The 11,395-nt window shown below is 43.4% G+C and overlaps 2 protein-coding genes across 4 annotated transcripts; one reads left to right on the forward strand and one right to left on the reverse strand.

Annotated features, from left to right (window-relative positions):
• Window positions 1-3,569: 3,569 nt before the first annotated feature.
• On the reverse strand, window positions 3,570-6,089 carry LIPT2 (lipoyl(octanoyl) transferase 2). 3 transcript variants are annotated; one of them, XM_025357244.1, is made up of 2 exons: window positions 5,600-6,089; window positions 3,570-4,718 (listed from the first exon to the last, which is right to left on the reverse strand). In XM_025357244.1, the coding sequence occupies exons 1-2, from the start codon at window positions 6,063-6,065 to the stop codon at window positions 4,489-4,491; spliced, it is 696 nt and encodes a 231-aa protein (XP_025213029.1). In that variant the 5' UTR covers window positions 6,066-6,089; the 3' UTR covers window positions 3,570-4,488. The 3 variants fall into 3 exon arrangements, with proteins under 3 accessions (XP_025213029.1, XP_025213030.1, XP_025213031.1); XM_025357245.1 differs by having other exon boundaries at window positions 5,562-6,089; XM_025357246.1 differs by having other exon boundaries at window positions 4,529-4,718; window positions 5,829-6,074.
• On the forward strand, window positions 5,728-10,518 carry LOC112606592. Its single transcript, XM_025357243.1, has 2 exons — window positions 5,728-6,332; window positions 8,643-10,518. The coding sequence occupies exon 2, from the start codon at window positions 9,023-9,025 to the stop codon at window positions 10,082-10,084; it is 1,062 nt and encodes a 353-aa protein (XP_025213028.1). The 5' UTR covers window positions 5,728-6,332; window positions 8,643-9,022; the 3' UTR covers window positions 10,085-10,518.
• The last annotated feature ends 877 nt before the right edge of the window (window positions 10,519-11,395 follow it).

Consider the following 11,395-nt stretch of genomic DNA (forward strand, 5'->3'; position numbering starts at 1 on the left):
TGGTGTTCTCCAACCCAGCAGTATCTTTAGCATCCATCCACCCAGCTGCTCAAGCAAGAAACTTTGATTCTACCCCAACATTCATGGATAGCAGCCGCAGTGGCAGGAGCAGCAGCAGCCATGTTCCACCATGTGGCCTGGGAAATAGAGAAAGCTGAACTGAAGCAAGACAAAATGAAGCAAACACATGCCACAAAACATGACAGAGAGTGGGAGGGAAAAGACTACCTGAGTTCCTAAAGGGCTTCACACTCCCGTTCTCTTCTTCAGCTGCTGCCTTACTCTTGGATTCTATGAGACTCTAATACCTTTTCCAATAACCCCCACCCTTGTTATTTTTTTGGCTCATGTTAGAATTGGCTTTCTACACTTACAAATATAAGAGTTCTGATTAATATAAACAATTACGTTAGTTATAGCAGGCTAGGTTGTGCTGTGACATATATGTGACTGAACTCCAATGCATGTCCATCATCAGCAGGGGGCTCTGATCATCGCAGTCCCTCAGGAAGCAGCCACCATCTTCAACGTTGTTGGTCACTGTTCCAGAGGGAAACTCTGAAGGGCCTGGCACCAGCTAGTCAATGCTCCAGCTCAGAAGTGACATGCCACCTCCATTCATAAATTAACCAGAAGAATTTGACCTTGCCCCTACTCACCCATGTGGGGGCCACAAAGCACAATCCTGCCATGTGTCCAGAAAGCAGAGAGCCAGAAATATTTGGTGAAGATTAAAAACTATCATACATTTTCTGCTGTCTATACTGTGCCAGGCCCTGAGCCAGGGGCCAGGGACACAGGAATGAGTAAGTCACGGCCCTTTCTTAAAGGGCTGCCCATGACTGTGGTGTAAAACCAATACTATGATGGGCCCACCGAGACTCTGCTGTGTCTCAGAACAAGGAAATGTCTAGATTAGGGGTCACCAACTCAAATGCCTACAGGGGCCAGAAAGCTAATGTCAACAAGTGGGGAAGGGAGGAGAGGTGCTGCAGCCAACTGGAAATTGCAATTTTAAAAACATACCTGCTTCTGGCTGGGCATGGTGGCTCACGCCTGTGATCCCAGCACTTTGGGAGGCTGAGGCGGGTGGATCACTTGAGGCCAGGAGTTCAAGACCAGCCTGGCCAACATGGTGAAACCCCATCTCTACTAAAAATACAAAAATTAGCTGGGCATGGTGGCAGATGCCTGTAATCCCAGCTACTTGAGAGGCTGAGGCAGGAGAATCGCTTGAACCCAGGGCAACAGAGTGAGACTCCATCACACACACACACACACACACACAAAACAACAACAACAACAAAATACCTGCTTCCAATTGTCAGGCCGATGGCCCAGTGTTTCCAGATCTCTCCAATTTTCATGAGAAGCCAGAAAACCAAATTTTTACATGACAATTTCCCATTTTTTAAATGTTGGCAATTACTAAACTTAACCAGATACATACACACATATATAAAATCCTGTAAGCCAAAAAGAACACGTCTGCAGGCCAGCACCATGAGGGCCAGTTTGTGTTCCCCAAGTCCACCACAGGAAGCAACAGTTTCCTGTACTCTGTGCTGGTCTGTCCACACCAAGACTGCTGTGCTCAGCCGTGAGTGCTGCACCTAATGGGACACACATGAGCTGGGGCTGGTGCACAGACAGATGGGCAGGCTGGGAGAAGAGTTTAAACAGTTCAATTCCCCTTAATCGATATGTTCAAATAGCCTTTTGTATGTCAAGCCCAGTGCTACGTGCTGGAGATGCAGAAGGAAACAAGGCAGAAGCAGCTCTACTCCTGCGGAGCCTATTGCCTTGAGGGGAACTCAAAGGATCTGGGGATAATTTCCCTGGAGAAGGCTCATGGAGGACAGACGGTGATAATAATAATGTTAAGATTTACTGAAGTTTTACTCTGGGCCAACATTAACCTCAATGCTTTACCTATAATTATGTCATCTAATTCTTACCACCATCCTTGTTTCATGTAATGAAACTGAGGTTCAGGAAGGTCAAGCAAATCAGCCACTACAACTGTGTACAGATTCTCTATGGTCCAGAAGAATGGAACAGGCTGTCAAATGAGAGCATGTACTTAAGAGGCTAACACAGTATGACTGTATGTGGCACTATACATAAGTGCTGAGTACATGTCTATTTCTTTTCCAGTCTCTGGAAGCATTCAAGAACAAGTTGTATGGTCATTTGTTAGGGCTGCTAGAGAGGGAGGCTGAGTATCAGATAGGTAGAAACACTGTGCATGGCCTTCCATCTATGAGAATCTAACTCCACTTTTCCTGGAATAATTATTTTCCTTTTTGGCAATAATAACTCAAATTATCAATGACTCCTCACTCCCACACCCCTACAACAGCAGCAGGGGCCCTGTGGATGGGAAACTAAGGCCCAGGAAGAATATGGACCAAATTACAGGTGATAAACCATCAATCAACTAATATTGATGGAATGTCCATGACACTTAAACCTTATTGTTCCAAGCTCTAAATCAGTGTGCACAGCAGGAAAAGAGCATGAGAAAGGGGCTTATACCTAAGACTCAGTGCCGGCTTTGGCATTAATTTACTTTGAGGGTTTTCCTAATTCTTGTTTTCATCTCTTTACAACGAGGGGGTAGGAATAAACCTCTAAAGTCCTTTTCAGCTTGAACAATTGATATAAATTATTTGCATTTAAAAAAATCAGACCTCAGATGTAGGAGGATTTACCTTTCTTCCTAGAAGCCAGTGAGACCACAGAACCTTGGGAACTCAAAGGGACTTTACATGTGAGAATGGTCGGTCTAAGGCACCATCATCATGTGCCCAATGAGCACTTTTAAAATGTGGCTAGTCCAAAATGAGGTGTGCTATAAGTGTAAAATACACACTATATTTTGAAGACTCAGCATGAGAAAAGGAACGTGAAATATCTCAAGAAAACATTTATATTGCTTTATATTGATATTTTTGCATATTGGGTTAATTAAAATACTAAAATTAACATCATAGGCCAGGCATGGTGGCTCACACCTGTAATCCCAGCACTTTGTGAGGCTGAGGCAGAAGGATCCCTTGAGCCCAGGAGTTTGAGACCAGCTTGGGCAACATGGTGAGGCCTCATTTCTTAAAAAAAAAAAAAAAAAAAAAATTAGCATCACTCATTTCTTTTACCTTTTTAACATGGATCCTATAAAATGTCAAATTACAATGTGGCTTGCATTGTATTTCTGTTGAACAGCACTGGTTTAAGGAGAAACTGAAGACCAGAAAGTAAACGACTTTTCCACAGAGCCAGAACTGGAACCAGGGTCCCCTGACTTCTCATTCAAGGCTCTTTCCACTCTTAATAGGCTTGGTATGCATTCTTCAAGATGGCCCCTAATAATCCTTACCTCTTGTTGCCCTAGTGAAGTCCCTTCCACACTGAACAGGGCTCATCTGTTAGAAGACTACAGAAATGCCTGTATGATTTCCGAGGCTAGGTCATGAAAAACACTGTGGCTTCCAGATGGTCTCTCTTTAGCATGACTTGCTCTAGGGGAAGCCAGTTGCCCTGTCATGAGAACTATCAAGCAGCCCTATAGAGAGGTCCACATGGTGAGGAACTGAGGCCTCTTGTCAACAACCACAACCAACCAGGCAAGCGAGTGCACCATATGAGGCGCCAATCCTAGAGCCCAGCCAAGTCTTTGAATAACTGCAGCTGAGATCATAACTGCAAGTTCGTGGGAGACCCCAACCTACAAACACCCAACTAAGCTTCCCCCAAATTCCTGACCCATAAACGACAATTAATGTTTACTGTTAAGTCACTAAGTTTTGATGATTTGTAACACAGCAACAGATAATATGCAGCCTTACAAACTTACAGGTCTCATATAAAAAAACTCACTTCTACCTTTGGCATTTGTACAGTGTGAGAAATTATTCTTGTTCTTTCTCCAGTCTTTGGCCTAGCTCAGGGTAACCCAACTAAAAACTGCTAAATTATCAAACTTGGGGAATCAAACCCAGGAAGGTAAGATTCCATTTTATTCTTTGAAGGTTCTTCCCTTTTCCCTTTATTGCAGAAAGAACCCAGGTCTCTTGAGAATAAAAAAGCACCACATCATATCACCTTCACCTGTGCCATTCAGAGATTTGATTTCCACAAAATTGAGGGAACTAGAGCCCAGAATTGCTCAGTTAGACACAGTATTGAGGAAGTAACAATAGAGAAATGACAATCTATGACATCTGAATTTCTCTAAGCTGAGACACTGCTGTCAATAGTAGTGCTAATGTTTTTTTAATACAGCATGTGTTGCTTTTCAGTGTTGTCACATTTAGATATAAATAAAACAGGATACATATGAAAACAGTGGCTCAGAGCTCATGGTATGTCCTTAGTTTCATGATCAGTGAATGATACGCCAGGTCTAAAATCTGTGTTTCAGTAGGTGACTCAAGTCAAGCTTCGTGCTTCCCAAGCCACGAGCATCCTCGCTGTTATGAGTACTCTTCAGTTGGGGCTGTCCTCTGAGATCAGTGTGCACTTGTAGATCTCCTTAAAGGCCACAAGGAAAGGTGGCATTACTTCATCCACGGTGACGTGCCTCTGGAGCTCCTTACTCAAGGAAGTGACGCCTGTCCCAACCAGTCCACAGGGCACAATGTGCTCAAACCACGTGAGGTCCGTAGAGCAGTTGAGAGCCAGGCCGTGGGACGTGATGTGCCTTCCACAGCGGACTCCTGCAAGGCAAGTCAAAGGGTCTTAGAGTAGATACCCTCCACTCTCCGGGCTTCGGGGTCCCTCTCAGGGCGATGAGAGAACTGGACTAGATCACTAGTTTTCAAATTTTGTTTCTGGAGAAACAAGGAATTGTGCACAGGTGGGAAAAGGAAACAAATGAAAGGAAGGGGTGCGTGGCTTCAAGGCAGCTGCACTCATCATGAGGATTCCAGGAAATGTCTTTTAACAGATTCCAATACTTAAAAAAAAAAAAAAAAGTTTGGGGACGGGCGCAGTGGCTAACGCCTGTAATCCCAGCACTTTGGGAGGCCGAGGCGCGCGGAGCACGAGGTCATGAGATCGAGACCATCCTGGCCAAACCAGTGAAACCCCATCTCTACTAAAAATACAAAAAATTAGCCGGGCTGGTGGTGGGCGCCTGTAGTCCCAGTTACTCGGGAGACTGATGCAGGAGAATGGCGTGAACCCGGGAGGCGGAGCTTGCAGTGAGCCGAGGTTGCGTCACTGCACTCCAGCCTGGGAGACACACAGCGAGACTCCGTCTTAAAAAAAAGTTTGAAAATTAGCACCCTTATTGCCATGACATTGTGATTGGCTGGAAGTAACCTGGCAATCCACTTCTCCTGTCTCTCCATTCACAGAAATGCGTGTTCGACTAGATGATGTAACGTGCCTTCTGCTTCTGAATATATGGTATCCGGGAAAGGGCTTAAAAACTCAAACGCAGCGGGTAGCTGTGATTCGAGGCCCGCGCTAGATACACCTCCTCCCGGCCCGAGTTCTACCCTCACCTCCATTGGTCCAGCCCCGTCAGACCCCGCCCCCAGGCCTCAAGCTCCGACCCCGGCTCTCAGGTCCCGCCCTGCGCCGCGGCGCTCACCGATCGCGCAGATCTTGCGATCGTCCAGCCAGACGCCGGTGTAGGGCGGGGACCGCGCGCGGGCGTCCTGCAGGCCCTGGAGCTCGCACAGGCGCACGGCGCACGCCTCCAGCGCCGCTACGTGCATGCGCAAGCGCAGACCGAGACGCCGCAGGTCGAGTACCGGGTGGCAAAGCAGCTGGCCCGGGCCGTGGAAGGTGGCCAGGCCACCGCGGCCTGTGACGCGCACCTCGGCGCCCAAGGCCCGTAGCCGCGCAGTTTCCTCGGGCGTCAGGCCGCCGCGCAGCCCGGCCGTGTACACGGGCCCCGCGGGCTCGCAGAGCAGGAGCGCGCCCGCCTCAGTCCCCGACGAGGCTTCAGTGCCTGGCTCGGCCTGTAGCCGCCGCAGCCAGCGGTCCTGCAGCCCCAGCAGCTCGGCATACGGCACCCGACCCAGGCGCACCAGCCGAACCGCGGGTTGCCGCATCGTGCCCACCGCTGCGTCCGCGGGACCCCGCCCTCTCCCTGGGCTTGGGGGCGTGGTATGAGGGGCGGGGACTCAGGGGCACGCCCCAAGCCGCGGCTCCCAGGTGCGTGTTAAAAGCTGGAGGGGGGATGTGTGATTCCAGGACCCAGCGCAGGCCGGCCTCCTCCGTTCGTTCAACAACCAGTATTTAGTGCCTGCTATGTTCTGCAGGCCCTGCCCTAGGCGCTTGATACAGCGGTGCATAGCGTATGAGAAAGCTCTGTCCTGGTAAGCTTACATTCTTACAGCAGACAATAAGTATTTAAGTATTAAGTAAATAAAGTTATTTCACGTATAAGGTGTTAAGTGCTATGAAAAGAAAAATAAAACGGTAACATGGTATGTCCTGGGTTGAGCCCCTGGGGGTCGCAAGAGGGAGATTAGCTTGCCTACAAGGTTATTGGTGGGGACAGGGAGAACTTAAAGATCAGCACCTGTAAGAAAGTGAAGGAAGGAGGAATTTGTAGGCAGAGCGAGAAGTTGGCCTGCAAAACGGTTTCAGCAGAGGCCTTTACCAATCCCAAGGGATGCTTGGAGCCTAGGATGACCCTTCAGAGTAGTTCCACATTAAAGCAAGGGGGCCAGAAACTCATATCCTTGCATTGACCAGTCATGGATACAGGCTACACCTGGAGAGGCGCTGTGATTTTTTTTGTTTGTTTGTTGTTTTTGGCAAGACTGCTTCCCTTGATGGAGGGGGGCCCCCAGAGAAGGACTCAGTTGTGAATCATCAGCAACCAACTCCAGAAGCTGAGGGAATGACTGTCTAGGTGTCTGAAAAACATTTCATAAACATAGACATAAAGATCCTAAGCAAATATTAGCAAATCAAATCGAGCAATTTATAAAAGGATTAATACATCATGGTGAAGTAGGGTTTATCCCAGGAATGCAAGGTTGGTTTTACATTCTAAAATCAAACAACGTAATTTACGTTAGAAGAGAAAAGCCTTCATTGGAAGAAATAATAAAACAAAAACTTTTTTAAAATAAAAGCTATGATTATGTTCAATACATACAGATAAATCTGTTGGCAAAAATAAACACCTCTTCTGACCAAAAGACTCAGCAAACTAGGAATAGAAGAGAAATTTTCCAGTCTGATGAAGGGTTCAAATTATCAGGGTTTGGACAAGAGAAATCACATATGTACTATTTTAATCAAATGTTTTATTTGAGAAAATTGGAGACTCATATGCAGTTGTAAGCAATAATATGGACAGATTATGTGTATCCTTTACCCAGCTTTCCCCAATGGAAACACCTTGCAAAACTGTAGTACAATATCACAACCAGGATGCTGACATTGATACAGTCAAGATGCAGAATATTTTCATCACCACAAGGATCCCTCATGTTGCTCTTTGTAGTTACACTGCTTGTTAATTCCTGGCGAACGTCTGTGTTGTATAGATGGATGGAATCATACAATATGCAACCTTTTAGAATTTTTTTTCACTCAGCATAATTCTCTGGAGACTTATCCAAGTTGTTGCATGTATCAATAGTTCATTTCTTTTTATTGATGAGTAGTAGTCCATAGTATGAATGTACCGCAGTTTAGCCGTTCACTCACTGAAGAGGACCTGGGTTGTTTCCAGTTTTCAGATATTCTGAGTAAAGGTACTGTAGACATTTGTGTACAGGTTTTTGTACGAATGTAAGTTTTCACTTCTCCAGAGTAAATGTCCAGGAGTGCAGTTGCTGGGTTGCATGGTAGTTACATGTTTTGTTTTTTAAGAAACTGTCAAAATGCTTTCCAGAGTGGCTGTACCATTTTACATACCCACCACCAGTGTATGAATGATCCAGTTTCTCTGCATCCTCACAAGCATTAGCTTTTATTTTAGCCATTCTAATAGGTGTGTGGTGGTGTCTTGTGGTTTTAATTTGTATTTTCCTATTGACTAACGATGTAAGACATCTTTTCATGTGCTTATTTACCATGTGTATATTCCCTTCAATGAAATGTCTGTTCATGTCTTTTGCCCATTTTCTGATTAATTGTTTTTTGTACTGTTGAGTTTTTAGATATCTTTATACATTCTAGATATTAGCCCTTTGTCGAATATGTGCTTTGTAAATAGTTTCTCACAGTGTATGGCTTGTATTTTCATCCTCTTAACTGTATCCTTTGCAGAGCAAAAGTTTGTCATTGTGATAAGGTCCAGTTTATCCACTTTTCCTTTTATTGATGCTTTTGGTTTAATAACTCTTTGCCCAGCCCTAGATCCTGAAGACCTTCTACTGTCTATTTTTTTTAAAGATTTTTTTATTTTACATTTAAGTCTATGATACATTTTGAGTTATTTTTTAAAATAGGTGTAAAACTTTGGTTGCTGTTGCTGTTGTTCTTCTTTTGTTTGTTTGCATATGCATGTTACATTACGCCAACACCATTTGTTCAAAAGGCTATGTTTCCTCCGTTGAATTGCTTTTATGCTTTGTCAAAACCAGTGGCACATATTTGTGTGATCCTATTTCCAGTTTCTGTATTCTGTTCCATTGATCTATGCGTTTATTCCTCTACCAATACAGGTTGAGCATCCATAATCTAAAAATCTGAAATCTGAAATGCTCCAAAATCCTAAACTTTTTGAGTACTGACATTACGCCACCAGTGGAAAATTTCATACCTGAACTTACGTGAGTTGCAGTGAAAACACAGGTGCACAACACACAGTTCATGCAACATCCCCAAGGGGAAAAGACCCTCCCAGCTCTTTTCTGCTGCAGTTTTTCTGCTCACACCTGGAATTACCCATCCCCACAAAGGGTAATTAAATGGCCTGTGTACAGGCTGGACACACCAACAACACGTTTCCCAAAATGCCCCATATGGGGCCAAGACCTATGTGCATTACTCACTGCATTTTTTTGCTTATTCTCTGCTGTGTGGTGTAAATATATTGTTGAAAATGTCAAAAAGATCTGAAGATACCCCTGTGAATATCAGTGATAAGAAAAAGAGGAAGCATTTATGTTTATCTATAGCACAGAAAGTCAAGTTGTTGGAGAAACTGGACAGTGGTGTAAGTGTGAAGCATCTTACAGAAGAGTATGGTGTTGGAATGACCACCATATATGACCTGAAGAAACAGAAGGATAAACTATTGAAGTTTTATGCTGAAAGTGATGAGCAGATACTATTGAAAAATAGAAAAACACTTCATAAAGCTAAAAATGAAGATCTTGATCGTGTATTGAAAGAGTGGATCCGTCAGCGTCTCAGTGAACACATGCCACTTAATGGTGTGCTGATCATGAAACAAGCAAAGATCTATCACAATGAACTAAAAATTGAGGGGAACTGTGAATATTCAACAGGCTGGTTGCAGAAATTTAAGAAAAGACATGGCATTAAATTTTTAAAGATTTGTGGCAATAAAGCATCTGCTGGTCGTGAAGCAGCAGAGAAGTTTACTGGCAAGTTCAGTAATGATGATGAACAAGATGGTAACTTGGAAGGATTCTATATGTCAAGTGAGAAAAAAATAATGTCTGACCTCCTTACGTATACAAAAAATATACATCCAGAGACTGTCAGTAAGCTGGAAGAAGAGGATATCAAAGATGTTTTTAACAGTAATAACGAGGTTCCAGTTGTTCATTCATTGTCCAATGGTGAAGTAACAAAAATGGTTCTGAATCAAGGTGATCATAATAGTAATGATAATGAAGATGATGTTAACACTGCAGAAAAAGTGCCTATAGATGACATGGTAAAAATGTGTGATGGGCTTATTAAAGGACTAGAGCAGCATGCATTCATAACAGAACAAGAAATCATGTCAGTTTATAAAATCAAAGAGAGACTTCTAAGACAAAAAGCATCATTAATGAGGCAGATGACTCTGAAAGAAACATTTAAAAAAGCCATCCAGAGGAATGCTTCTTCCTCTCTACAGAACCCACTTCTTGGTCCCTCAACTGCTTCTGATGCTGCTTCTCACCTAAAAATAAAATACAGTGTGCAGTAACCTCTTAGTCAAAACATAGCATCATACTTGGAAACTGAAAGCCTACTGTTATTTGTTATTGTTGCTTAACAGCTGATACAGCTATTCTGGTGACACTACTGTGCTGGCTCACTTAACGTGAATACACTATTTTTTTCATTGTATTACTGGTATGTCATGTTTTTTACTGTTAAGTACTTATGTGTGAATAAGTGTTAGAAAATGATTGCTTATTGGTAGCATATAAATTCAGAATCAGGAATGATGGTGATGCCAAACAATCACAGATCGTCCACATGGGTGGTGGAGATGTTAACACCTTTGCTTTCTGATGGTTCAGTGTATCCACACTTTGTTTCATGCCAAAATTATTTAAATTATTGTATAAAATTACCTTCAGGCTATGTGTATAAAGTGTATATGAAACATAAATGAACTTTGTGTTTAAACTTGGATCTTGTCCTCAAGCTATCTCGTTGTGCATGTATAAATATTTCAAACTAAAAAAAAAAAAAAAATCTAAAATCTGAAACACTTCTGGTCCCAAGCATTTCAGATAAGGGATATTCAACCTGCACTGCAGTCTTGATTGCTGTAACTATATAATAAATCTTGAAATCAGGTAGCATGATTGATTCCACTTTATTTTTTCCTCAAAATGGTTTTAGGTATTCTAGTTCCTTTGCCTTTCCATACAAATTTTAGAGCGATATGGATGTCTAAAAAATACTGTTGGAGCCGGGCACAGTGGCTCATGCCTGTAATCCTAGCACTTTAGGAGGCTGAGGCAGGTGAATCACAAGGTCAGGAGATCGAGACCATCCTGGCTAACATGGTGAAACCCCATCTCTACTAAAAATACAAAAACAAAGTTAGGCAGGCGCCTATAGTCCCAGCTACTTTGGAGGCTGAGGTGGGAGAATGGCGTGAACCCAGGAGGTGGAGCTTGCAGTGAGCCAAGATTGCGCCACTGCACTCCAGCCTGGGCGACAGAGTGAGACTCCATCTCAAAAAAAAACAAAAACAAAAAACTGTTGGTAGATCTGGATTGGTGGCCACATAAAAATCTTTTTGGGATTTTTATAGGAATTGCATTAAAGTTTGTTATCAACTTGGGGAGAATTGACATATTTGCTACATTGGGTCTTCCAGTCCGTGAACACAATATCTCTCACCATTTATCTAGATCTTCTTTGCCTTGTTTCATCAACAGTTTGTAGCTTTCAGCATACAAATCCTATGTGTGTTTTGTTAGATTTATACCTAAGTATTTCACTCTTTTTTGAGTGATTGTAAATGGTATTTAAAATTTCTGTTTCCACTGCGAGTATA

This window comes from Theropithecus gelada, chromosome 14, assembly GCF_003255815.1.
Source record: "Theropithecus gelada isolate Dixy chromosome 14, Tgel_1.0, whole genome shotgun sequence".
Classification (NCBI taxonomy): domain Eukaryota; kingdom Metazoa; phylum Chordata; class Mammalia; order Primates; family Cercopithecidae; genus Theropithecus; species Theropithecus gelada.